Source organism: Ambystoma mexicanum, chromosome 8, assembly GCF_040938575.1.
Source record: "Ambystoma mexicanum isolate Mex_15411 chromosome 8, UKY_AmexF1_1, whole genome shotgun sequence".
Taxonomy (NCBI): Eukaryota; Metazoa; Chordata; class Amphibia; order Caudata; family Ambystomatidae; genus Ambystoma; species Ambystoma mexicanum.
The window spans coordinates 1,507,980,764-1,508,007,035 of record NC_090929.1 but is presented as its reverse complement, the minus strand read 5'-3'; the positions used below and the strand labels follow the sequence as shown (position 1 = coordinate 1,508,007,035).

Sequence of the window (26,272 nt, the reverse complement as noted above, 5' to 3'; positions counted from 1 at the left end):
ACTGTTAATGTAAACATCTTCGAGATGACAGCACATCAAGTGGGAGGGAAGCTGGGTTTGCAAGTAACTCCAATTAGACTGCCCTCCTCATTAATATGCCCAATGAGCACAAGGGGGTTGTTTAGCGGAATGTCACTTTTGAAACACTGTCCCATCACATACGCTGACCAAAGAAGAGAAATCATACATAACTCTAAAGGGGAGTGGTTTCTAATCAATAAAAGTCCAAAACCATACATGAACAGAGATTCACTCATTGATGGACGTACAGCCCTACTGGAAGGAGGGGAAAGAGACAAATTGATAACAGTATGGAGAATAGAATGGCTTACTTTCCTTTGGACACATTTTGGATTGCTGGAAGACCACAACGAATCTCCTTCCCATGAGGCTAGGGTGGTGAGGCCGCTGCCCGATAGTCCCCCCAGGGGGTGGTGTGGTCTGGTGCTCAGCAGGAGGATCTCATGGGGAGGGAAGACCCCACTGGGAATATCTCAGGAGAACGCATTGACCCTATAACCCTTGAACCTTCCCTTAAGACCCCTCCATTTCCCTCATTCCCCATTACTTCCATGTGCTGTAATAGCATATCCCGAGTGAGAAGAGGACACTAGGAATGATGATCACTTGTCAGAACCAACACACATGCTCTAGTCTCCCAGAAACTCCCACTGGCCAAAAAGCCAAGGAGGGAAGAAAACGATGGCGTCTTGAACTTCGGTCCTGCACGGACCGAGAACACAGCAAGACCGGAGCAGACCCAGAGAGCAGAATGGAAGACCGTGTCCTGGAGGGAAACATGCACGCAGGGACACCATGACGCAGTAAGCCAATTGAAAACTGGGTGAGGACCCGTCTGTAACTGAACCTGCTGGCATCCCAGAATCCTGCTGGAAAGTTGCAGAGAAGGGACACGGAAGGCTAGAGAAGGTCACGAGAAGCCAGGCACGCTGCCGAAGCTCCTGGAAGACATGAACAGCTAGAAGATGACAGCCAAGACCCTACAGGTACCAGGGTTGCTAATCACAGGGCTGGGGAGAACCAGAGACTACAAGGGGTGAGAAGCAAAGCAGAAAAGCAATAGGGGGGCTGGGTCCCACATAAGGAAGGCATACCCCTACCAGTCACAAAAGGGGATACGAACTTCACAAATATCAGTGGCAGTCACAGACAGTGGCAGAAGAATAAATCAAGGATGTGTATATAAGGAAGATCAGGCTAAGAGAACATTGTGCATAATCAAGCGAAGGGGGTCTGGGAATCATAAGGAAAGCATACCCCTACCAGTCACGAAGTGAAATGCAAATATAAGTGGCAGGCAGACCTGGAACGGGAAGGGAATCAAGAGAACATTGCTACAATCACGTGATGGGGGTCTAGGACAAGTTGTGAGTAAGAGGAATACGGATCTTATGTGTACAAGGAACACCACCCAAAGACTTGGCAGGAGAGTAAACCAAGGCTCTGGGTAGAAGTGAAGAGAAAGAACTGTGAACATTCGGTACCCTACTTAGCAGAAGAGTGTGCCAGGAGGAGGGGTACTGGGAATAGGGTCCGAGACCATCAAATAAGCTTGTCAAAGATAGCCAGACCCTTCTTCCTTGTTGGGGTTGGGACTGATGTCAATCGAGTAAAGATCAAGATTTGTTAAAGACACAGATGCAAAGTTGGATAAAGCCAGAAAGACTCTGGGGAAAGGAAACACTGCCACCTTTGTGTCCATCTCTTACTTCTAGAACCTCACACCACTGTGAAAGACTCCTATGAAATTCAACCCCAGGCCTTTCTCAGTGGGAAAAGAAGCAAACCGGCCCAACACAAAAGGAGAGAAACCAAGCATTAGAGTGGAGCTGACTTCTTGCTGACTGATGCCCACCGATTACTAGAAGGGGAGAAGTAAAGCAGTCTTAGAGAGGGTATCTACCTGTCGGCGAGAAAGCCAAACAGACATTCCTATGCAAGTATAGTAAGGGGAATATAATTATGATTGAAGGTTGACTCAAAAGGGAAATAGATTACATTCCAGACCTTTTCTGTTATCTGTGAAAGTACTGAGGGGGAATGTCAGTAGACAGTAAATCCTGGGAACATGAAAATATTTCAGAAGTGTAAGTGCTTCTGGAAGGTTGGATTCGATAAAATAGACCCAAAATGTGTGTGTGTATTGGGAGATCCCAGGCTCCTCCTCTGTACCATGGCCAAATACAGGCTGGGAGTCCAATAATATCTCACTTTACATACGTCTAGAAAATATATATTTTGTTCATTTGGTTTACAAATCAAACCATCGACATATTTCATCAATCTCAACACAGTACAACAAATAAAATAATCTAAGAAGCCAAATACACGAAATATAAAAAATACATTTAAAAAATACATACATACCACATAAAATATCTGTTCACTGCAAAAAAATGATTTTTCCTCAAATTCCTTCCATATATTAAAGGCAGCAGAATAAAGGCAGAATAACCAGTGAATTCCCTGAAAAGATGCTGCCCCAAAATTGATCTGATTCAATACAACCAAAGTATTAAAGTCTTTATACCCGTTTATACAAATCGGTGTAAGAATGTGTCTAGATGTTTCAACCTCTACATATAGTTTATAATTTATTGTTTTCCAGGCACCTAGAATTTCAAAAGTATAAAAAAAATGTCTAAGACGCATGATAAAATTCCTCAATTGAAAACTATATGATTTAATCAAATAACTAAAAGGTTCAGGGAAAGGAAAGCTCTGTTTTATATATTAGAGAGGCAAAGCTTCACCTCACCAATGACGCTATGCTATACATGTGTCTGGGGTTGCTGTTTGTACTCTTGGTCAGAGAATTGCCTACCATTTTGGAGCTTGACTATCTAAATGGGTGGCACCAGACTGATATGCAATGGATATTTCTCCTCTGTGAAAGGTACAGTGAGCTAAAATGTGGTTGTAGACCCTCCCGAGCAGGCACCTTCCCTTAGAACAGGTTTTTTGGCTGCGTTTGTTCTCGGTAGATGGCCTCCCACGCATTTGTCCGTTTTATACATTCATTAAATAGCGTTTTCATAGAGAGTTTTTGCATCAGCCATCCTCTATCCCACAGCTTGGCTTCATGTTTCAGATCTTGGAGTATCAACTTTAAAATCATGATGAAAGGTTTCCACCTCCTGCACAAAAGTTCTAAACACAGTGGTGATCGCTTGGGTCCCACTCAATATTATTACTAATAAAAAGGAGTGTACATGTCTGTTCCATCATTACCGTCTAGAAACTTCAAATATGAAGTGCTACGGGCCATTTTCCATAAAATTAATTAAGCCAAACCTAGTTAACAGAGTATTGCTTATGCAAAAACTGAATTAGGAAGACCCAAACGGGCGCGTCAGATTGCCAAACCATACAACATCCTTGTCATAATAGGCTTAAAGGCTGTATAGTATCGCTGGGATAATATTAACTCCATACATATTCAGCATACCTTCAATTGAATAACCTTCATTAGAGGAAATAAAAGATTTAATTATACGACATTTTTTGCATAAATACATGTAGTCCTCAAAGGTATCATCAATCCTATATATTTATTTAATGCATTTATTGAACATTTGTATGGTGCCTATACACAAATGTTTCCAGGCACCTTATGAAATGCTCTCGGCATCTTCTACTACAACCATAACCATAATCTTGGTCTTGTTCAGATAAAGGGTCAAATTATTAGCTCTAGAGTATTCAGACAACTTAAACAAACTACGCTGATGGCCAATAGAAAAATAATATAACTTAAGTTATCCCCTGGTTATATATCATCAAGCTGATTCTTGTTACATACTCTGCACCATTCAAGCGGAAGGGATTTTTAACTGCCACCCATTTTCCTACCTTTGCAAATGACAAATGTGCATTTTACACATTAATGGAATAGAAAAACTATTGAAGGGAACATAGCAAACCTACACGTTAAATAAACACTTCTTTTTTCATGAGATTTACATGCAGGAACGTCAAGTGGACCAACTTTAAACAGTTTTCTAGATGCTATTTGAAATACTGGAATGTCTACTGCGTATGGGGGAGGTGTTTATTTTCAATAAATGAGAAGAAAAAACATTTAGGTGGGCAGGGATGCAGATTTCATTTTGTTTTTAATAAGTTGAAAGCTCTGTCCTGAATCATCCCTATTCTAAGTTTCAACGCAGTATGCGCTCAGGGTGAACAGAACCAGTTGTCCATATTGTGAGGTGTGTGCTTTAAAAAATACGTTTAGGTTAAATGCGGCTTTAACAATCCAATTGACCAGAAGATGATCATTCATCATTGCAATAACCACTGACATTGGGATTGAGAATGATGAAAATGTCGAATTTTAAAATTGGTTTGATCATTTTTAATAACCATAAACATAACATCTGAGCAACTCTGCGTGTTTCTTGTCCCGAAAGGGGAGGGAGGCTGTAGGGATTTGATACTGAAACTGGTGCGTCTCATGTTCATAAAAATTATCGTTAAATAAAAATGTGCACCTAAATTGTGGTATGTGGGGAAAAAAATTCCAAATTAGATGTTGCCTGATTAAAACATTCTACAGTTTAGTTGAAAATAAATGCTGCAGCATAATGCCATGTGGATAAGTAGTTTTCACCTTGCTTACTTTAATGAAAGGAAAGAAGCGAGATGGCTGCGCTTACTCACTGAAGACTAGTACTACCTCTCGAAAAACTTATTTCAACACAGTGCTCTTTAACTGTGGTAAATGTGCAGGACATGTAATAGAACACCACTGTGGTAAGCTGCACGCATATGCTTTTAAGAAACACCCTTATTGCTATGTTCCAGTAGTATTCTTATTGCATGAATTGAATGTACTTTTCATCATTAACTGGGGCAAAAATGATGTAGTCCAAATCTCAAATCCACAACTATATTTAGTTGAAGCTGAGAGACAGTGGTGTGTCCATAGTGGCCAGAGGTGGCACGTGCACTCATAGAATCTGATTGGCCACCCGATTACCCTAAACTATGATCATTATGTGTGTGCGCTTAATCTTCATGCCACCCCTGCATAAGTCAGTGCCCCACTTGGCTGGCCCAGTCAAAAGAGTCGGGACACGCCATGGGCAGCAAACCCCTCAAGATGCCACCTTGTAAGTGTCCTCCGCTGCCGTGTGTTTTCTCGTAAAGGCAGCAAGCCCTGGCATGAATTCCAAACATTACCAAATGGTTTTATGCAGCATCAAGAAGTCAACCTATTTTTGTACATCTACTGAGCTACTATTAAGAAAGTTCAGTGGTGATTGCGCTACTGCACCCTTACATCAGCATAACTGCAGGCACAGCGCTCCGAGTTCCAATCTTTGCCTCCATTCTCACAGCCCCTCTAACTAGCGCCACGTTCTATAACATCCTGCCGCTGCTTTGTAGCAGTTACAAAGTGCTCTGTGACGTAAACATACATAAATATAAAACACTAATAGCAACATCATTAAATATACGCTCAACTTATTTGGTGGGTCCGTAGGCAATTTGGGACTTTAGTTCCTTCTCCTGGTTTTCAGGGGTAAAATTGTTTTATTAAAGAATTAAAAGCAGATTTTAATAAAAAGTGGCGTTTTTTTAATATACTGTAGGCAAGAAAAATGTCTCCTGGCACACAACTGATAGCTGGACTGCTAAGGAACGGACACTCAAATTACGACTTACTCAGGAACTGCCTGCACATATTTAATTAACAGTGTATACTTGTGCCATTTGAGGGGGGCTGGGCGGTTACAATATGTGAATGTACCAGAAATATGACATTAATGGGGCACTTAATATATGACAGATAAAACCTTTTGGCAGTAAGTGTATCGCTTGTTTTGGAGGTAACGCGGAAACCACCCATCATTGAAAAAAACTCACTGCACAGTTCTGATGATATTTCTGGACAACAATTCTGGTCTAGATGGTGGCCTAATGCTGGGGGTAGATTACAGTTATAGTTTAGGAGTATTGGTTTTGGTGTTTGATTCACTTAGATACTTTAAGCTTGTGGGTGGTGGGCGTGTCCTGTCCGAGCGCGACAGTTGAAATCCTCGGTGCAGGGCTGTGCTTAGGCATCACACAGCGTGGGGGAAGAGGGACGAGAGGGTTCTAAAAACTCACCTTTGACAGGTGGCGGCGCAGGGACGGCGGTGCTCCGATTTAGAAACAGTGGGTCGGGGGCCCCTGCGGCATCTCCACCTGGCGCAGAGTCCTCGGGAAGCTTCAGCTCACGGCGCAGGACGTTCGCAGCCTCCAAAAGGTTGCTTTTCTTGAGGAACTCTAACACAGAGCGCAAGGCGTCTGGGTCTGGCGGTTCTGGGGCGGGAGGCAAGACGGGGGTTTCAGAGTCACCCGCATTGGTGGCGCCATCCGCGCTCACCTCTGTCCGGCTTTCCTCGCTGCCCGTGGCCTCTGGCTTGGGCTCGGCTTCAAAGCTCGCCTTGACTGGTACGGGAGAGGGCGGCGGGGGTGGGCCTGCAGCCCCAGCCGCCGCAGCAGCAGCCGCGGCCGCCACTACCTCTTGCTGCTCCTCGGGCAGCGCTGCCATCGTCCACTCCCCCGGCATGCCAGGACGTGCTACAAAACACTAGAGCGGCGGCGCGTCTTGCAGCAGGACATTATTTTCATGTACATACAGACCACGTTAGACGTAGGTACGTCCCCGTCCAATAGAAGATTAGGGCGTGACCCATGTGTGGAGGCACTTCAGATAGAAAGACCGATTCGCTGTAGAAAGTAAAGAAGGACTACAGGGAATGTTTATGTCAATCCCCCCGACCCCCCACCCCCACCCCCACGCGCACACTGAAACTTTCATTTTCGAGGGTGCATCTTTTTACAATATCAAGGACTGCAACGAAGTGTTTTCATTTTGCGAAGGAGTGTTTTAGTATTTATCAAGTATCAAATATTTATATATCGTGCCACATATATAAATGATCACACGAAATCATCCAGGCCTATTAAACCAATTATTTCCAAGTATATACATTCGTTTTTTTAAACTCACCCTCTATGTACTAGAAGATGTTGACTTTATATTGTAGCCATCCCACCCAGCCCCTCAGAATGGGTCTTGGTTGCTTGTCCTTTTTCTGTTTCCTGTCTAGTGACCGTGTGGTCTGCATATAACTAAAACTACACGGATCTGTGGCGTGTGGCGCCCGCTTTCGAACTGTATCCGCGGGCCAGTGCTAGCAGTGCCGTAAACATGGATTTGACAGAAGCCGACTCGGTACTCTCGGGTTCTCTAGGGGACGAAGAGGAAGAAATGGGCAGCCCCGAGGTCATGGACGCTGCCTTCCAATTCGAGGGCTTGGAGTCCAGCGAGGAGGAGGAGGAGGAGGTGGTGGAGGAGCGCTGTAATCTGGGGGCGCCGGATGAGGAGGTGAGCAGGGTCTCCTTAGTTACGAGGGTGCAAGGAAATCTTGTCAGCCTCGTGGAATGTCGATGAGCTCTTCTCTCTTGTGATCCTAATGCACGCAAGCACGACCAAGTGCAGATGTCCACCTGATGAACACACAACAACATTGATAACATGTGAACTTCCTACTTCTGCAGGTATGAAGCGTTGCAGCCTTATTACTGGCAGCAACTACACGAGTTCACCTTTTGAGCAAGTTCGTCCTCTACGTTGCTGTAGATCATAATGCAGAGCTCTCAGCTAATTGACCATATGTGAAGTTTGAGATTGCAGTGGATTTTATGTCAAAAAGGGAGGCTCGACAACATCCAGAGGAGACAAAACGTAATTGTAGTTTAAACTTGGTAGGGTGTTAAAGTCCATGCGACACGACCACCGTCCAATCCCATACCACCAGAGTCTAGACCATCACTGGCTGCTGCTCGAGCAGCAGATAAGTGCACATCTTTCTCATTACGTGTGGTGTGTAGCAGGTTCGCGCGTGTGGCCTGATTATAGGGTCCGCGCTTTACCCAGACAAGTTAATAGTAGCGCAGCGGCACATGCGAGGTAGAAAGATTACTCAAAGTATGTTGACAGAAGAGCGACTGGGCCTTGCGGCTCCATTGCTTCAGTTATTGTTGCGCTCCAAGTGTAGTGGGACAAACCCACAGGCCCAAGAAGACAGGTCACTCAGAGGAGGTCCGGGATCAAGAAAACCGATGAAAAAGACTCCCCCCCTCCCCCCCCCCCAAGTGCGCAGCTTGCAGGATTGCATAATACCTGACAGGCTAGGGGCTTGAGTGAAAAGGCAGGAGCAGCAACAGAACAATAGAATGGATTCAATGAGTGTCAGCAGTACACAAGAGATCCCAGCTGCACCACCCTCAGTAACCCCACTCTTACCTGCTCTATGGTGTGAATAGGCTGGAAACCTACTTAATGTCAAAAGGTAGTTCTCCGCAGTTGATGATGATAGTGGCAGAAGACTCAAATCCCCAGAAGATTGTCTGTTGAGTGAAACCTGACCTGAACGGCACGAGGGCGCAAGCTAAGAGAATCCAGAAGTCCAGTGAACACATCAGAGCGTCCCAAAGAAAGTCCAACAAACAATCCAAAAAGTTACCTGTGTTTGATCCCAGCAGAGCGGCCAACAAGTCACTGAAAGGGGAAGTGAAGGGGGAAAGAGCAGCAGAGCATCCGTAAAACAAAAGAAAAACAATGTGTGGATCCGGTGGTGAACTCCGTGTGGATGTGGAGCAAAGTGTCCTTGAAGTAAAGCTGGTAACGTGAGGAAAAGAGAAAGGTATGGAAAATAACTCTTTGAAGGTGTGGGACTGATGTGGTTTTCGGAAAAGTGCCCACGGTTGGAATGCCGCGTTTGACACTGGAGCAGAATGCAGGGCGAGGCTGCGAAATGCAGAGGGATAATCACGGGACTTAGCCAAAGGGTCGAGTAGCCAGGGGGAAGCAGTCAGAGGGAACCGTAAGTCGGAAGCCAAAAAGGGTTGACCATGGGCAAGGTTCGGGAAAACAATCCGAAGTCTGGTAACCAAGAAAAATGCAGGAAACATGAAATACAACTTTTCCGAAGTCGTAACAGCAACGGTTAAGGAGCATCTGAACCGCGGCTGTCAGCTGTGTAAATAGTTACAACGCTGGATGACTCGGAGGGCACGTTGCAGGCGCGCCACATGATTGGATAGTACCGGGCCTGCAGGGACTTGTAGTGCGCTTACGCCTGTGATCAATCCGATGCTGGAAAAGGTGCCAGTGCAGCCTCCAGGAACTGCTGGGAATGCCCGGAGTGCCCTGGTGTTTATGTAGGGGAACCCAAGGCATGACCGTGATGGGGGCAGAGTACGCAGAAGTTCACCAGTGGAGCGCGACTGGTCCGGCGCTCGCCTGCATACTTTTATGCGCCTCAGTGAAGCACGGGCAGCAACCACAACGCTCCCGCTCCATCAGAGCAGAGTCTTTTGCCTCTGTAACACTATACACCTAAACCAGGGATTGTGGTTTCATTAACAGCTGAACATCCCTAAAAAAGAACACATCTCAGCAGCTACGAAAGCAGTAAACTGGCTACTCGGCCATGAACGTATCCTCTTCAAAACCCTGTCCATTACCCACAAATGTCTCGCTAACTCTGCCCCCCATAGCTCTCCCAGAAAATCTCGAGATCCCAGTCGTCCAGACCAACCAGATCCTCCTACCTACACAGCCTCACCCAGCCCAAAGTCAGACGAGCTAATGCAGGAGGCTCTAGCTTCCTCTACATCGCAGCAAAGCAGTGGAACTCACTTGAGTGTGGCACTATCATACTGGATATTCAGGAAATCCCTTAAAACCTGGTTGTTTGCCTAGTTTGTGATTGTCTACAAATAAGATCTTGTAACCGACTTGCTGCTTAATCAATTGTCTTTGTTCTGCCTATTGCATGTAACTGGTATCCGTAACTGCGCCTTGATACCTTCGGGTTATTTGTTTGCTTTATAAATGGAAAAAATAAAGCGAAAGCTGGGGTGGGACATGGCGTCAGAGTGCGGTGGAAAAGCCTACCAACGTCGACTCTGTCAGCGACAGTGCCACCTGGCAGCCACAGAGAGATTGGACGAGTTTTCCTCGTATCAAAGGGCAGAAAGCTTGCACCCAGCGCAGCCTTATCCCGTGGAACGGCTGCAGGCCAGGGCACAGACTGGGTCAGTCCCAAGTTAGCATATACATATCAATAGCGACCCAGACCAGCATTACTAATTTGACGGGGGCAGGCTCAGGTATACCTTCAGAAACCCAGTCCCCATGTTGGTATGGCCAGCCAATTAGCATCATGAGCTGGAGAGAGAACATCTCCACGGAGGAATCGGGTGAGCCGCACTCCAGCAGTAGGCTGCACCCTTCAATGGGGCACATGGTGGAGAAAGTCATCTGCGCTGGTTTAGGGACCCTCGGCAAGCATCTGAGCGTGATGGAAGACTTTCTGTCTTTTTCGCAAGGCATGCAGGAGCAGAAAGAGTACAACCTCACAGACCCTGCGATAGATGGCAGGGAAGGGGGAAGACCTAAAGCCTGCATGGCCAAGAGCGCCTTGACCCCCCACGCTCACTGCACCATAAGTACATCCAAAGTAAAAGAGTAAGGTAATGGGACAGCAAAGGCAGAGGTCGTAGAAGGGATACCTCCTCAGACATTCCAGACGAGGATAGTTGGGCGACCCCTCTGAGATGAGCTTGGAAGAGAGGGAAGAATCATCCTCGGGTACAGGGAGATCGCACCAAGAAAAGGAAGACACGGGGAAGAGGACCAGGAATTGTTTGACCCAGACAGTCTCGTTCACCCCAGATCAGCTGTGTGGGAGCCGCCAGAGAAAATTGCCACCTATCTGGGGAAACGCCTGCGCACGGCCCTAGATAAAGAGGCCCGAATAAGCTCAGGGCTGAGTGCCACCGGCCTCATCTTCCCGACAAAGTGGCAGAGACCCCAGACATTGATGAGCGCATGCTCACTTTTATGGGTCGCTACAGGACAGATGTGAAAAAAGATATTGATATATCCTAGAGGGCGTGCCAGGGCAAAATGTTGGACTTGTTCGGACCACTCGCAAAGATTTGGCAGCTAATTGAGGAAGCTCAGCAGCAGCAGCAAGCCATCGACCCAGATATCCTAGTGGGCTGGGCACAACTGGCTATATGCCTTCTAGAAAATGTCAATTGCACCCTGGCTACCCAACATAGCTCTAATGTAGTCAAATTGATCTAAACTGGGGTAGCTCGCTTCGTTGGAAGCAGCGGGTGCTGCGAAAGGGAAGCTATTTGGAGGTGTTTTTATGAAAGACATGAGAAAGTTCCCTATACATATGCAGCGCTAGATAAAGCGCAAGCTTCTTTTTAAAGAGGGTGTTCGGCAGTGGAGTTTTTAGAAGGGCTGGCAAGGGCTGCTCAGCCAGTGGCTCCTTCGGCTACAGGGCCCCTTCCGGCAGAGGCTGGCGGGAACAGGACGACAGCAAGCCAAATCCCTTCTTCCCGTCCTGAGGGAGAGGCAGAGGAAGAGGGTGAAGACACAGCGGGAAGCAGCAACCTACTAACCCAGGTGAGGGTCCTGCCTGCACTGCGCCGCGAGCAAGCGGGCACGGATATCCCTCTGCTTGGGGAGGCTGGCGCAGAGCACAGAGAGATAGGTAGATATCACCAAAGACGACTCCTTATTACAAGCAGTACAAAGGTTCTGTTTAGAATGTTTATCAGCAGCCAGCGCAAGCCTGGCTGCCCAGCCCCATACTGTTCTCTGCGGAAGACGAGCGCTTGTTAGGGGCAAAGATTGAGCCACTACAGCGCAAAAGGGCTATCGCGATGGTGGAACGCGGCACAAGCACTTTCGCAAGCTACATGTTCTTAGTAAAACAGAAAAGCAAACTTCATCCGGTGATAAACCTCAGAGCGTTGAATGCTTTTCTAGTGTATACTTCAAGATGGAGAGCATTCACCTCCTGCGAGACATCGTTCAGACAGAAGATTGGCTAGCAACGATAGATCTGAAGGGTGCTTATCTCACATTGCCCATTGCGCAGCAGTACCGCTGCTTCCTGCATGGTCAGAGATGTGAGTACACCTGTCTCCCCTTCGGACTGGCATCAGCCCCATGGTGCTTCACCAAGTTGATGAAACGGGTGGTCACCAAGCTGAGAAAACAAGGCATCTGGCTCGTTATCTACCCTGGACAACGTGTGCCTGATGTGTCAGAAAATGCAGATGTTACAGGGGCAGGTAGCATACACAGTCAAGTTACTGCAGGGTCTGGGGTTCCTTATCAATTGGGAGAATTCGGAGATCGCTCCATCCCAAATGATGGAATTCCTGGGCTTAATCGTGGATTCGGCAATACGATCAGGAAAGAGGTCTGGGCATTCATGTCAAAGGACCGGGTCTCGCTAAGGGAATCTGCAAAGCAAGTAGGGTGCCTCGCTTTGTCGATCTTTCCCAGCCCTCTCCACTACCGGGTGCTTCAACGACTCAAGATCCAGCATCGTACGAGCAGAGTCCCTAGAAGCAAAGACGGAATTGTCCTGGTGGTTTCACCACATGAAGGCTTGGAATGGGAGAGCAATTTTCAGATGCTCCCCTGACCTGGTCATAGAATCGGACGCCAGCCGTTGGGGCTGGGGAGCCCAATGTGGTAAGATGATGACCAGAGGTAGGTGAGCAGAGCAGGCGCTCAGTCTGCATATCAATTCGTTCTAGGTGAAATGATCTTTTTAGAAAGATCTTTTCACCAAAAGATTGATTTAGAACGGAGCTGTCTTTCTAAATCTAACTGTAACTCCTCTGCCGCACACGAGTTCTGACGGGCTCTGCGGGACCCGGAGGCATGCAGCGAGGAGGAGGGGTTAGTGTGTGTGTGTGTGTGTGTCTAGCTGTCTTGGGGGGTGGGGGTGAGTCTTGGGTGGGGAAGGAGAGGGCTGAGATATTTGAAAGAAATCCTGCCGGAGGGTGGAGGTAGGTGGAGTTTTTTTTTTAGTGGTGGAGGGCATGGAGGAACCAAGAGGGCCATGGGGATGGGGCGTGAAAACACCCAGTAAAGCTCTCAAGCGAAAAAGACCATTACAATGCCGGTTTTAAGATCAAAAGAGAAACGGTTATTGTAAATCTGTCTTTTTCATTTGAGAGCTTTAAAATGAGTCAATTTCACATAGAGCCTATCAATTGCCTAGAGTTGCTGGCAGGCTCTTTCGCAGGAAAGTATTGGACTCAGGAGAAGGCGCAATGCTGCGTATTGCTCAAAATGAACAATGTCTCTGCGGTCCGATACATCAATCGGCTTAGGGGGGACGAAGTTCAGAATGCTAGTGGAGCTAGTGAAAGATTTCTGGCATTTGTGCCTGCTAAACAAAATTAGCGTGATGCCAGAGTATCTCCCGCGGCTACAGAATCAGGCAGCCGACTGGAATTTGAGATACCTCAGGAATTTCAGCGACTGACAGCTGAATCCAATGGTGTTCCTCGAGATGATGGCTCAGCCGCACCCCTGTCAGATGGACCTGTTCGCGTACAGGCTAAACAGGCAGCTTCAGCGCTTCTACAGCTGGAGGCCGGACCCTGAGGCGGCTGCGACAGACTCCTTTCTCCAGTTGTGGCATTCAAGCACAGAGTATGCGTACCCACCTTTCGTCATGATGGCGTGGACGCTAGCTCAAGTGAGGAGGTAGAAAGTGTAGCTAGTGCTGGTCACTCCAGATTGGAAAGCATGGTTTCCAAGCCTGCTAGAGATGTCATGCAAGCTTCCCATTCTACTGCCTTGACATCTGTCGATCCCGCTGGACACAGCAAGCGAGAGGCATCCGCTTGTTCAGGCGGCCAGTTTGAGCCTAATAGGGTGGACGATTTCTGGAGAGCCTGGTCTCTGCCAGGCATTTTGGGAGCGGCTGAGCAATTTATCAGAGTGTCCTGGACCCCAGGGACACAAAAAGCTTACAAAGCTGCCTGGGGAAAGTGGCGTAGCTGGTGCCTGGCTAGGGATGTACATCCCATTAGAGCGGCTATAGTCCTTGGCCATGCTGGTGGCATAAGGCAAGGCATACCGGATGGTTAACGCAGCACATTTGGCCGCAGCAGTGGAGCATGCACGTGTGGCAGGGCTCTCCATGCAGGAGCATCCTCTGGTGCTAAAGGGGGTATGGCTCTTGAAGCCTCCGGCAACCAAGTATTCCGAGTTCTGGGAGGTTGATGTGATCCTCAGCCAATTTCAAATCTGGCCGGAGAAGGAGGCATTGTCGCGTAAGGCACTCTCTGCTAAGCAATACCAAGAGAACGAAAACTGGGAATAGATTGTTGGCATGTCTGCCGTTTCCGCATCGGCCGAAGCTGTGTCCAGTGAAATGCCTGGCAGCCTATGAAGCTTTGATGGAGCAGATTAGGCTGCCGGAGCAGTCCCGTCTATTATTAGCCTTATGGAAAGCGTTCAAAGCAGTATCTTCAGCTACGCTAGCCAGACGGGTTCGTCCGCGCATGCAGCAAGCGGGCATCAATATCGAAGCTTACGGAGCTCACTCGAGGCGCAATGGCATCCAAGGCCTTCACCATAGGGGTCCGCCTGGAAGACCTCACAAATGCGGCCGACTGGCCTAACAAATAATTCTTGAAGACCTTTTACTTTAGACCGACGGAGCAAGTGTCGACATTGATGGTAAGTAAGCTTTAAACGCGCACAATCCGAGCCTCCGGTCTTGACATAGAATTCAGATTTTCCCTACTTGCGTAACAAAGTCCTAATTCTATTATACACAGAGGTGAAGGATTATCCCACCCAAACAATCACGTAGGCATACGCATGTAAGTAGAATGTGTGATGTAAGCACGTCATATGTTGCGATTGCCCGCTCTGTGGTTAGCCTTCATTCAGTGTTGGCACATTCTTTGTCTCCATGCAGGTGCAGAGGTCAAGTTGGCGAGCTTGTGAAGCAACAGGATAGTATGTTGGATGCGAGAGCGTTTACCGGTTGGAGCGCTAGTTCGTTTATAGAGGCAGCAAAAGAAAGAGGGGGAAGTTCAGTCAGTGAGGGATGAGTGGATGGTCGTGTCACATGGACTTTAACACCCTATCAAGTTTAAACTACAAAAGACTTTTGTCTTCTTTGGCTGTTGTAGTTGTTTTGTGTTGTTGTACAGTTTTATTATGAAGCTGCTCGAGAAGTAAAGAGTAGAATGGAGCATAATCCTTCGCCTCTGTGTCTTTAATAGAAGTATGACTTTCTGTTAGATAAGTAGGGAAAATTTGAATTAATCTGACAACACAGCTCTTGGGTTCCAATATACATCTTTATTTTGCATCAATAATCGCTGACACCCATCATGTAAATAATGTGGTGGAGCTGTGGGGAGACGCAGCTTCTTGCGTCAATCGCCCAGCTCCCTCTGTGTGTGCCCGCCGGTCACTAATCGTTCAGGTACATCCCTTCTTTTTGGTCTGTCCATTTCTGGCAGAGTGTCTTTTCTTCCCGTGTTACCTCAGTCTTCTTCTCACCCCTCTTTATGAATTTTTTCAACTCGTTCCCCTTCAGTCGGTCATCTGTTGTGTTCTGCTTCTTGTGAAAAACCAGAGGGCGTTTCACACCCTAGTCCCTGGGGATCCCGTACTCAGGTGGCCAGGGAAAGGCCATTGCTTTTGGATCCCAACCCTGGGGTGGACAAGCAAGGGAGGATCCCCAGGGGTAGGGGGTCCTCAGGGAGTGGGGGAGAAGCATCTAATGGTGAGACATGGGATCCACCTTTCCACACAGCCCATCTAACCCCTATCCCTATCTATTTTATGAGAAACTACAGCTCCCATAATTCCGCCCCACTTTACACTGACTACACTATTGAGCCAAGGAAGATGAGGAATGAGGCTAGGAAGATTACCTCTCATGACCTGCAATGGCTCTGTCCCTTTTATGCGATCGGGCAGAGTCAAGCACGTAATCCTAACTGTAAGCACCTGCCACTTTACTCCCTGTCTGCATAAAAGGTGGCACGCACCGGCACCCTCTGAGCGAGGCTTGGTGCGAGAAGGACCAGCTCTTCCAGGGCTGATGCGCACCAGTCTAAGTTGGAAATACAAGGGGCCAACCCCATTTGCGGAGAAACGGAGAGAGCCAGGTGAGAATTATATACTTTCATAAAGCCATAAGTGTTCCCAAACTGACAGAAGGATTTGCTTTCAAAGTGCTTCAAGGCAGCCCGCTCCCCCCCCGGGTGAACGACAAAGCTGGGGAGGAGCAAATGAGGTATTGGTAACGGCCTTGACTGCTGCATGAAACGCGGTGAAGAAAGAAACCCAATTAACACGATCAGTGAGTTATCGAAGGAAGCAAAGGCCTGGTTTTGTTAAAGGCAAGTGAAACTGTAGCAAGAGTTAAAGGCTGCGCGTGTACCGATAAACGCATAATGGAAAAGCCAATCGTTGAACTGAAATTAAGGTATACAACGTAACACAGTGGTCCTGTGAGGTGAAATCGCACATTCGAAAGTCTCTGTAGTGTTTGAAGTTGTGATAAAGCTTGAAATGAAGGCAAGATAGTAACCGTGATCATGAATGAAAGTTGATTGAATGGAAAACCTACATGAACTTTGATACGCCAAGAGGGCAAAGGGAAAAAAAGGATACCGAGAAGCATTGGTGTTGAGAATTGATGAAGGTTTTTAATTTGGTTAAAGAGAGGTCGAAGTGTCATGCAGAGGTTTATGTAAAATCCTTGCAGTTTTGAAAGTCTTTGACAGCGAAAATAAAGTAAGGTGAAAGTTGTATGGAGCTGTCTCGGGGAAGGAAACCCAGCAAAGAGAAAAGACTGTTTTAACCCCCGCGGAGGGAGACCCATGTGGCAAAGTAAAGGTGAAGTTTGAAAGGAAAGACCGACTCGAGCCCGGCAGAGGGAAGAATGTGCTGAACTGTGGTAAAGTACAAGTTAAGAGTTGAACTGTGTATGTATAGCAGGGCGGATGAAGCCTAAAGGATTTGTGAAACTGTTAAAAACTTGAAGCCCAAGCCTGAACTGTTGAATTGTACCAGTAAGTCAAAGTGTGTCAGATTGATAGAACTGTGCCAACCACCTATCCTTTTAAGAAACTCTCGAGACCCTGTGCTTCTGAACGTGGGGAAGGGAGTTGCTATCTAAGCCATTCTGACATTTCTTATGAGGCACCATTTTTCCTTCATATATTCCCTTTACACATTTGTCATTTAAGGAGGAGGCCAAGGTCAGGTTTTGTTAGTATATGCCCTTTTATTTTGACTATTGCTTTAATGGTTAAGACTACTCCCATTCAAGAGTTGGGGCCAGTTAGGAATTCTCCCAACCTTACTGAACCACAAAATAAAGGTTTTTGAAACTTGCAACTATTGTGTTTGTGTCTGCTATTGATACCACTCCTTCCTTACATACTTCAGACTGAGTACATCTAAAAGGTCCTGTCCATTCTGGTATGACTCCTTCCCTTCTTTGATATACAGCTACTCTGGCCATAATCAATTTCTTGCCTCCTTTGATCATTATGGTGTCTGTCGGGTCTACTGTATGTGGAAGAAGTGTTTTTAGTCTTTCTGGGGCATCTGTATCTTTACTTCGTCAACGGCTTTAATTACTCTTGACATTGCTGCACTCGTTTTCCAAGGTCTCCCCTTGCCATCTTTGAGTGTTAGTCACTTGGTTAATCATTTCTGATATGTTTATCGTTTGGTTGTTATTCCTTGGGTGTCCCCAAGCATGATGAAATTCAATTTTTGGCTTTTCGTCCTCTCAATAATTGGAAAGGAGTGACTTGATTTTATAGTAACTGTATGAACTGATCTTGTTTTCTGAACTGCAGTTGGTACCGCAAGCTTAGTTCTGCTAGATTGCTTCCTTAATCATGCAACTTGCTCTTTTTACCTGGTTAGTTCCTCTTTGGTAATAAAGAGCTACATGGATGTGTTTTGTTTCTTGTTAAAGAAGTTCACCATTTTGCCTGAGATGAATTCTATGTCAAGATCCGGAGGCTCGTATTATGCTTCTCTTTATTCACCACTCAAGCAGCAAAAACCAACAAGTTTTCAAAAACATGAAACACATGAAGGATCTTCCTTCCAGGAAGGACAGTCTTTTCTTTGAAACTTGAATGTCTCAACTTCCCCTCTCACTCGATTCCGTCCTCCAATCCAGATCTAGCTCCATACGTAAAGTCCTGTGACCCTCCATTTCAATCCTTTTTCTTTGCGGCTCGAGCAGCAGGTAAGTACAATGTTTTGTTTCATAGTTTTTGATATAATTGTGTGCTCACACTTCAGTGTAGAGCAGCGCAAAAGTGTCATTCATTGCGATCCTGAAGCATGTTATACACGCAGGCTTCAACTTCCCGCTTGGGAGTATAGCTGCATGTTTTCTGGCAGCGCATAGCTGCTTCCCGTGACGTGAACGCCGCAGAGTGAATCGCAGCTGGCGTCAGAACTGTATCATGAAGTTACGGGTGCCGGCACCTTCGCTCCTCACAGTCCGTGCACGGCAGAACTGGGGAAAATGAACCCCAGCCTTCTCCTGCATTAAATTTGATAGTCTTCACCAAAGATCAGGAAACGTTACCGAGTGCACACCTCAGCCCGCGGGCTGCATCCCGTGAACACCACCTAAAGGCTTTTTAGCGGGGTGCACATTTTTTCTTGAAATCACACCAATGAGATGGGATCAGGCACAGGAAACCTGAATATACAGATAACTGGTGTTTACATCAGCAGCAGCCGCCAATAGAAGAATATTCAGTGTGAGCAGAACCCATGCAATGGCTTAGCTTCGAGACTCATCTTCTGGGTCAGAGTCTCCATGTGCTTGTCCTTCAGGCTTGTGCTGGCTGTCGCAAGACCTGCAACAGCTGTTGAAGACAGCAGTCTGGGCAGGGTTGGGTCTCATTTCCAGTAAAGCCGATTTCCTTCAAGATTGGATAACTTTTTCACAAGGCCCCACCCTTCTCCGGGTTCCCTACCCAAACCCTGTCATGCTCAGAAAAGAAGCTGCGAAAGTCTGCAAAATGCGCCATGTGCAAGGACGTACCCCTCTATCCCTGAGGAAGAGCACTGATGAGAGCTGCACTACCGGCTATGCCGGGGATGAAGTCTACGCTATCGAGTGACTCCACTGACAGCGAGAGAGAGAGCGGAGAAGGGCCCTGAGGAAGCATAAAAGGAAGTCTGTCAGTCATTCAGAATGGGAATTTGACCCCGATTTGCTGGTGCACCTTAATTCTCCAGAATGGGAGCCTTCAAAGAAAGCAAACCACTGAAAACTCTGCTGTACAAAGAGGCTCAGAGTAAGCTCAGGGCAGTGTGTTCTGGGCCCCTGCTTCCTGGCAAAGTTGCAGAAACCCCAATAATCGACCCATGAATACAAACCTTTATGGCGAAGTATGCCAAAGATATCAGGATAGATATGACGGCTCGTGGTCCGCTTGCCAGGACAAATTACTTGAAGCCTTGGGGCTGCGGGCAAAGATAATGGAGATGGCTGAGAAAGCAAAACAGAACAAAAGTGAGGTGGACCCACAAGTCTTGGTAGGCTGGGCGCAAAGGGCAGCTTGCCTGTTTGGAAACGCCAACTGCGCTCTAACAGCCAAAACGTGCAGTCAAAATTGACCCCAAATTGGGGAAGTTAGCGGCACTGGAGAAGTTGTCACCTCAGGAAAAGGATGTCTGTTTCGGCGACACCTTCAGCAAGGATGTCTCCAAGTGTGTCGAAACCTCAGCCGCCCTCCACAAGATGCAAGTGTCCCTGCAGAAAGATTTTGCTCCCAGAGATGTTGGCAAGGCCAGCAGAGGAAGTGTCATGCCTGCTGGACATATCTCTGGACCAGGAACGACCTCTCCATACAAAATGAGTTACGCCCATAGAACCACTAGACCATTCTACTCGAAATGGAGGTTGTTCGATGCATTACCCGGAAAACGACGTCTGCATTTTTCACGCCGTTAAAATTCACGTGACTTAGTTCCGTCACGTATATCACGGCAGTGCGTACATAAGCAGCGCGGAAACGCTTTTGGCGTTTTATAGCTGAACCTCGGACCTGCGTTCTCTCATTCCCTTCAGCAACTTCTTTGGACTTTTTTGAACATGTTTTCCTCCACACGCTAATTCCTGGAAGCGTATATCCTGTTCGCGTGCCAAATCTCCACGCGGACGCTGTCTGCAACCGCGGCTGTCCTGAGCTGCGTGTATCCTGTTCGCGTGCCAAATCTTCATGCGGACGCTGTCTGCAAGCACGGCTGTCCTGAGCTGCGTGTATCCTGTTCGCGTGCCAAATCTCCATGCGGACGCTGTCTGCAAGCGCGGCTGCCCTGGGCTGCGTGTATCCTGTTTGCTTGCTAAATCTTCACGCGGAAACGCTGTCTCCAAGCGCGGCTGGCCTGGCTGCGTCACCTGCGTGTACGCTGTCGCATGCAATCCTGCACGTGGTTTTCTGAACTTCTTTGAATCTTTGGTGCCTGTGACAGTTAACAGGTGAACATCGTATTTTGTTCTTCGTGGGAAAGAAAGTATTTCATGAACTTTTTGAAGGTGATTGTGCACAGTACTTTGGACGCTATCATGTCGTGCACCAACCCGGTATCTAGCGTGAGCCTCGTGCCGTTCGGAATAAGTCTCCCTTACTAATCTTCCCCTCCTTTATCGTTGTTTCAACTTCTGGTTTTCTTCAAGAGACTTTCGTTGAATTCTTCAATTTGGCCATAAGGTTAGTGTTTCGAATTAATGCTAATAATGTGCTATCATAGTGATTTGAGTTTGGGACAGTTTCTTATGATACTTTATCTATCCTAGGCATATCTTACAATACAATACCCACGCCCTTTCCAGTGATCCATCTCTCTGCCTGTTTTATCAGTCAGAGAGTTGATCATTTGGAAGGTCTAATTTGACCTACCTACAATCAAGTCGTGTGAAAAAGGATCCGGAAGAGCCCTACCAATTGTATCCTTTTTTGGTTACCGTATCCTTTTCAATTGATACATTGGTGATTTATGACAGGAAGAGGGTGTTCAGCTGGCTGTTCAGGAGGACACAGGCCCTCGTACCGAGGATCTTGGCACACGCAAGACATCCCTACTCTGGGAAGAGGCAGAGGTTATGGCAGTAGAGGAGGCAACATGATTCCAAATACTGATACAGGTGGGGGCACAAGCTCCGGCAGCCAAAGCCGGTGGTGTGCTTCCTGCAAAAGGAGGTACATCAGCCACGCCCTTGCAGTAATGGCAAAGGAGTACCAGAGACGCCTGGTTCCTACCATTTAATGGTTTCAGCTGGATTTTTATGCGGCGCCAGCTCAGACAGAGCTCCCCACACCGCTGATTTATTTTACAAGCAAGAGCAGAAGCTCATGGCAGAAGAGAGCTCCAAGCTTCTAAGAAAAGGTGCGATCAGACAGGTCGGCAGCAGAGCAGAAGTGTTCGTAAGCAATCTATTCCTGGTGAAGATGTCGGCCAAGTCATGACTCTCAGCGCATTCAATGTTTTTCTAGTATACCGCCATCTCAAGATGTTGGGCATCCATCTGTTGCGGGACATCTTGCAAGCAGGAGATTGGATAGCGCGGATAGATCTCGGGGACGCATATCTATCGGCATTTCCTGTAATTTATTTGGAAGGGACAGAAGTGGCAGTTCACTTGCCTTCTGTGATGAATCCTATGGATCACTCACTGTATCCCTGCCTAAAGTCTCCTCCCAGGTCGCCAAGGAAAGGCAGAGGCTTCTTGATCCTGCCCTTGGTGGTGGTATACCGCAGGAGGATCTCCTGAGCGGAGACAGGGCCCACGGAGGTAAAAGCATCCTCTGGGGTGAGACACAGTATCTTCCTTTTGAAAGGGAATAACCTTTCATATATACCAAAACATACAATGGCTTATTGTCATTATAATATGTATGATCCCTATATTAAGTTGAGAAATATGGGCGAATGGGATGTAACATCTTTAAATATCATACTTGGTGTGCGGTACAAATATCCTTTAACGTTAACACCACTGCAGTAGACCTCTGGCGGCTCTGAAAAAGGGAGTGGGGCGTGAGTTAGTGGGAATAAGCTGGAAAAGTGCAAGAGAGCAGTGATGTGCGGTTGGCGGCCTCAACCCGGTTAACTCCGTTGGCTGGGCTTGGGGTGTTTTCCGGTCGGTAGTCGTCATGTGCGAGTCTATGTGTGGTTTGTTTTGTTGTTGCAGTGTAGTGAAGTTTGTGCAGATTGTTATGTTATAGGGTTGTGGTTGTGTTTGGTTAGAGTTTGAGAGGTGTATGCAGAGGGGTGAAATTGTTAGTGGATTGGTTAATTGGCATTGCTGTCTGGAAGCAAGGCATTATACTTGTGTATTCTCTCTGGGTTGGGACATTAACAGTCCCTTTCACACATGGCGTCCACTCTCATTCATAAACTTGCCCAAGATCGGCCTTGGCCACCTATGTGAAACCTGTCTGCAGGCAGGCGTTTGTGCGTCCCTTCATATCTGGCCCAGAGAGCATTGCCAATCCAGTCAGTGCATGGCATTGGTCAGTTAAGCTACTCCATCCATATGTGGCGGTGGTCGACATTCGTCATCTCATTCAGTCGCTCGTGCAGGCTACCGCTTTCAGCCCCTTCGAAGCGTGGCACATGCCAATGCTTGCAGTTACGTCCAGGGGCGGTACCTGCCATCATTCACAATTCCATCCAGTTTAGGCCCATGCCAATGTCCACAACTTAGTTCAAGTGTGGCAAGTGCTAACATTCACACAACTCTATTGAAGTATGATACCCGGTAGCAATTTTGAAGCGGGTGAGATTGTTGGCTGGAGTTGGCTAGGGACGCAGATTTCTGTCCTCATGGGTGTCGCTTGAGTCCTAATTCGACCTAGCATCGTCTCTCTTGTTGTAGTAGAAGTTTCCTTTAGACGGTTTTAGATGTTGTCAGTGTCATCCTAAATTCTGTCATCCTGTCCTTTGTGTTTCCCGTTTGATTGTTTAGCTTTTTCAATTTGAATCTGTGATGTTGAAGAGCCAGGTGTTTAATACTTTTCTGAATTATAGGTGGTCTTTGGTGTTTCTTATTTCTTTCAGAATGTTGTTCCAGGTTTTTGCGGCTAGGTGGGAGAAGGAGGAGCCCCCAAGTTTTTTCTTATGGTATAGTTTTTGTTCTATGCGGATTTCGTTGCTTGATCTGAGGAGTCTCGTTGGCTTGTAGATTGTTAAGGAGTTCAGCTACCTGTCCGCTGATTGCCCTGTCTGTTATGCACATTTGCGATGGTTGACTGGGAGCCAGTGTAGTGTTTTTACTGCTGGAGTGATGTGGTCTCTTCTGGATAGTTTGAGGAGGAGTCTGGCTGCTGTATTTTGGATGCGTTGTTTCTTCAGGAGGTATTCTGGCATTCCGAGGTAGAGGCTGTTTGTATAGTCGATTCTTGACATGATGAGGGCGACGATTGTGAGTGTTTTGTGGGTAAAGGAGAGGAAAGGTAAGATTCTTCTTGTGGTGTGAAGGAGGAAGAAACATTTCTTGATTATTGCATTTATTTGTGATTCTAAGGTTAGGGTGTTGTCCATCAGGACTCCGAGATTTTTTACTACCTTAGATGGTGTTGGTGCGGTTCCCATTTCCCTTGGCCATGGAATGTAGGTGTTGTTCTCTTGGTTTTTGTATATAATCATGATTTCTGTCTTTCCTGGGTTGATTTTCAAGTTGTTGGCGTTCATCCAGTTAAAGACTTCTTTTAGACACTCGATTAGTGTTCGGCTTGAGTGTCTTGGATATTGTAGATGATTTGAGTGTCATCTGCGTAGTTGTAGTATATAATCTTGTATTTTTTGAAGATTCTGATTACTGGCATCTGGTAGATGTTGAAGTACAGTGGTGATAGTGTGATAGTGAGGACCCTGGTAGTACTCCAGTCGTTAACTTGTGGGGTGGATTTGAAGGGTTTTATCCATACGGTTTCTGTTCTGTCTGCTAGGAATGTTTTCATCCAGAGTAGTGCCATGTCCGTTATGCCTATGTCTTCTAGTCTTTTGGTTAGGGTGTGATTGCTAACTGTGTCGAAGGCTGCGGAGAGGTCGAGCAGAATCAGGGCTGAGGTTGTGTTGGAGTCTGCGTTTATTTTTAGGTTGTCCCAGATGGATAGTAGTGCTGTTTCTGTTCCTCTTACGGGTCTGAAACCGACTTGTGCTTGGTCTAGCAGGTGGTGTTTTTCTACGTCTTCTTGGGTTAATTTGTGTGCGTAAGTTTCAAGAAGTTTTGCTGGGTAGGGAATGTTTGAAATATGTCTGTAGTTGGATTAGTCTTCTATGTCACAACTTGTGTTTTTTTAAATGCGTTTTGATCTATGCTGATTTGAAGGTTCTTGGTACAGTTCCTGTTGATAGTGAATTTAGGAGGTTTCTGTAATATTCTGATGGTGTTCCATGTGCGAGGATTGATTTGTAGTTGTCAGGGGGGCGTGGATCCATGGCTGATCCTGCTTTCTTGCTGTGTTTTACCAGCAAAACGAATGCCTTTGCTGATATTTCAGGAAACTTTTGGAGTTTGTGCTGTGGCTCTGTGTTAGGTCCGGTTGGTTGGTCTGTTTTGTAGGATGTCGTTGATTTTGTTCTGTCTGCCAAGTTGTTGCAAAGTTTCTCTGAGGGGGTTGGAGTGTTGTCGCGGCTGGTTGGGTTTCTCACTTCTTTAACAATGTTGAACATTTCTTTTTGTGTGTTGGTGGCATTGGTGATTCTGTCATCATAATGCCTTCTCTTTGCCTTTTGTATTCCCTTCTTGTATGCACCGATTTGTTTCTAGAACAGTATTTTCTTGTCAAGGTTGTATTCTTTCATCCATTCCAGTTCCATCTTCTTGTCCTTTTTCATGGTGCTTAGTAGTGGGGTGAACCATTTTGCCACTGCCCTTTTGTTTGTTGAGGAGATTAATGGTTTTTCCGGGGCGATGCTTCCAATTGTATTAGCAATCCATTTGTGCAGTAGCTCCGTTTTCCCATCTAGGTTAGCCAGCTCTAGTTCTGTAGTTGAGGGCTTGGACATCTCCAGTTGTTCGAATAGGTTGCTTGCTTTGACGGTTTTCCAGTTTCTTTTTGTGGTGGTTGTGAGTTGGGGGGGCTGGATGTGGACTTGAGTTGGTAGTCTGATCACGAATGGGATGATGAGATGGTCGCTCCACAGTATTTGTATCGGTGGTGCCGTGGTGATAAGTTTTTCCTTGCGAAGATTGCATCGAAGGTGTGTCCTGCCGAGTGTGTTGCCCGATTGACCAGCTGTTGTAGTTTCATGGTTGTAAGTTGTCCATTCAGTGAGTTTTGGAAGTTGGTGTCTCTTTCTTCAAACCAGATGTTGAATTCCCCCAGGATAATTAGATGTTCATGCTTGTTGGCTATGTTGGTGATGGCTTCTACACTTGTGTATAGGCGCGTTATAAATGCCATATCATATCATGAAGTTATTGACGAAGGTTGCATCGTATGTCGGTGGTCTGTACACCAGGATGAATGTGATGTTGGTTTTTGTATTCACTGTTAGGTGTATGACCATGGTTTTGCAGTTGATGATGATAGAGGTTTGTCTGTTTTTATTTTCAGGTGTCTTTTGAATGCTATTGTGAGGCCTTCTCCTTTTTTAATTTTTTCCTGTTTACTTGAAGGCATTTGATGTTGATTGGGAGGCAGCTTTGGAGTGTGAATTTGTAGTTGTTGTCCAGCCATGTTTCTGTGATGAATAGGATGTCAATGCCGTTGTCATAGAGAAGGTGGTGTTCAGGTGTGTTTTGTTCTTTCTGCTCTTTTTCTTTCCCTTGGCCAAGGTCTTTTGTGCAGCATTTTGAGCTTGAGAGTTTTTATCTTTTGGTCTTTATTTTGTTTGTGTCATGATCCCAGTAAAAGAGCACAGTTCCCATTCAGGCATACAGGAGAAGCAAGGGACATCACATCAGTCAGCAGGTGAACAATGGGTACAGCCTGGCACAAATGGCATTTGTACCATTCTTAGCATGTGTATCCATAGGCTCTCGTAGTGCTTACAGTGGTTTTCATACACTAAACCTGGCCGCCACTAGGTCCAAAGATAACTTACAGCACACTCTATACCTATTGTAGAGGGAGCTACTTAAGCTCCGCCTCCGCTGGAGCGCTTTCTTCACGTCTGCTCCGCTGACAGCAGGTAACGCTACCAGCGTCTCTCCTCACAGAACCTATCAAAGGAGAAAACAGACACATTCGTTTTCACAGAAAAAGCAACATAATTCCATAGTATTTGAAAGGACTTACCGAACCAAAGTATTTCCGAAGTGTTTCTTCAGTCAGCTGTTTTTGTCGTAGCCGCAGCATCTTCTGTCAGAAGTTTCCTCACAGCCGCAGC

The 26,272-nt window shown here is 46.6% G+C and overlaps 2 protein-coding genes across 5 annotated transcripts in view; one reads left to right on the top strand and one right to left on the bottom strand.

Moving 5' to 3' along the window:
• TAF5 (TATA-box binding protein associated factor 5) overlaps positions 1 to 6,752 on the bottom strand; it is a 304,035-nt gene extending 297,283 nt beyond the window's left edge. The window contains exon 1 of one of the 2 annotated variants that reach the window (XM_069611701.1): positions 6,136 to 6,752. In XM_069611701.1, the coding sequence (XP_069467802.1) occupies positions 6,136 to 6,580 (445 nt within the window). In that variant the 5' untranslated portion in view covers positions 6,581 to 6,752. The remainder of the gene's footprint in view (positions 1 to 6,135) is intronic. The other variant, XM_069611702.1, reaches the window with a different exon arrangement.
• Positions 6,753 to 7,085: 333 nt separating this feature from the next.
• Positions 7,086 to 26,272, top strand: part of PCGF6 (polycomb group ring finger 6) — a 583,658-nt gene continuing 564,471 nt past the window's right edge. Inside the window, exon 1 of one of the 3 annotated variants that reach the window (XM_069611700.1) lies at positions 7,086 to 7,402. In XM_069611700.1, coding sequence (XP_069467801.1) covers positions 7,226 to 7,402 — 177 coding nt within the window. In that variant the 5' untranslated portion in view covers positions 7,086 to 7,225. The remainder of the gene's footprint in view (positions 7,403 to 26,272) is intronic. The other 2 variants (XM_069611699.1, XM_069611698.1) reach the window with 2 other exon arrangements.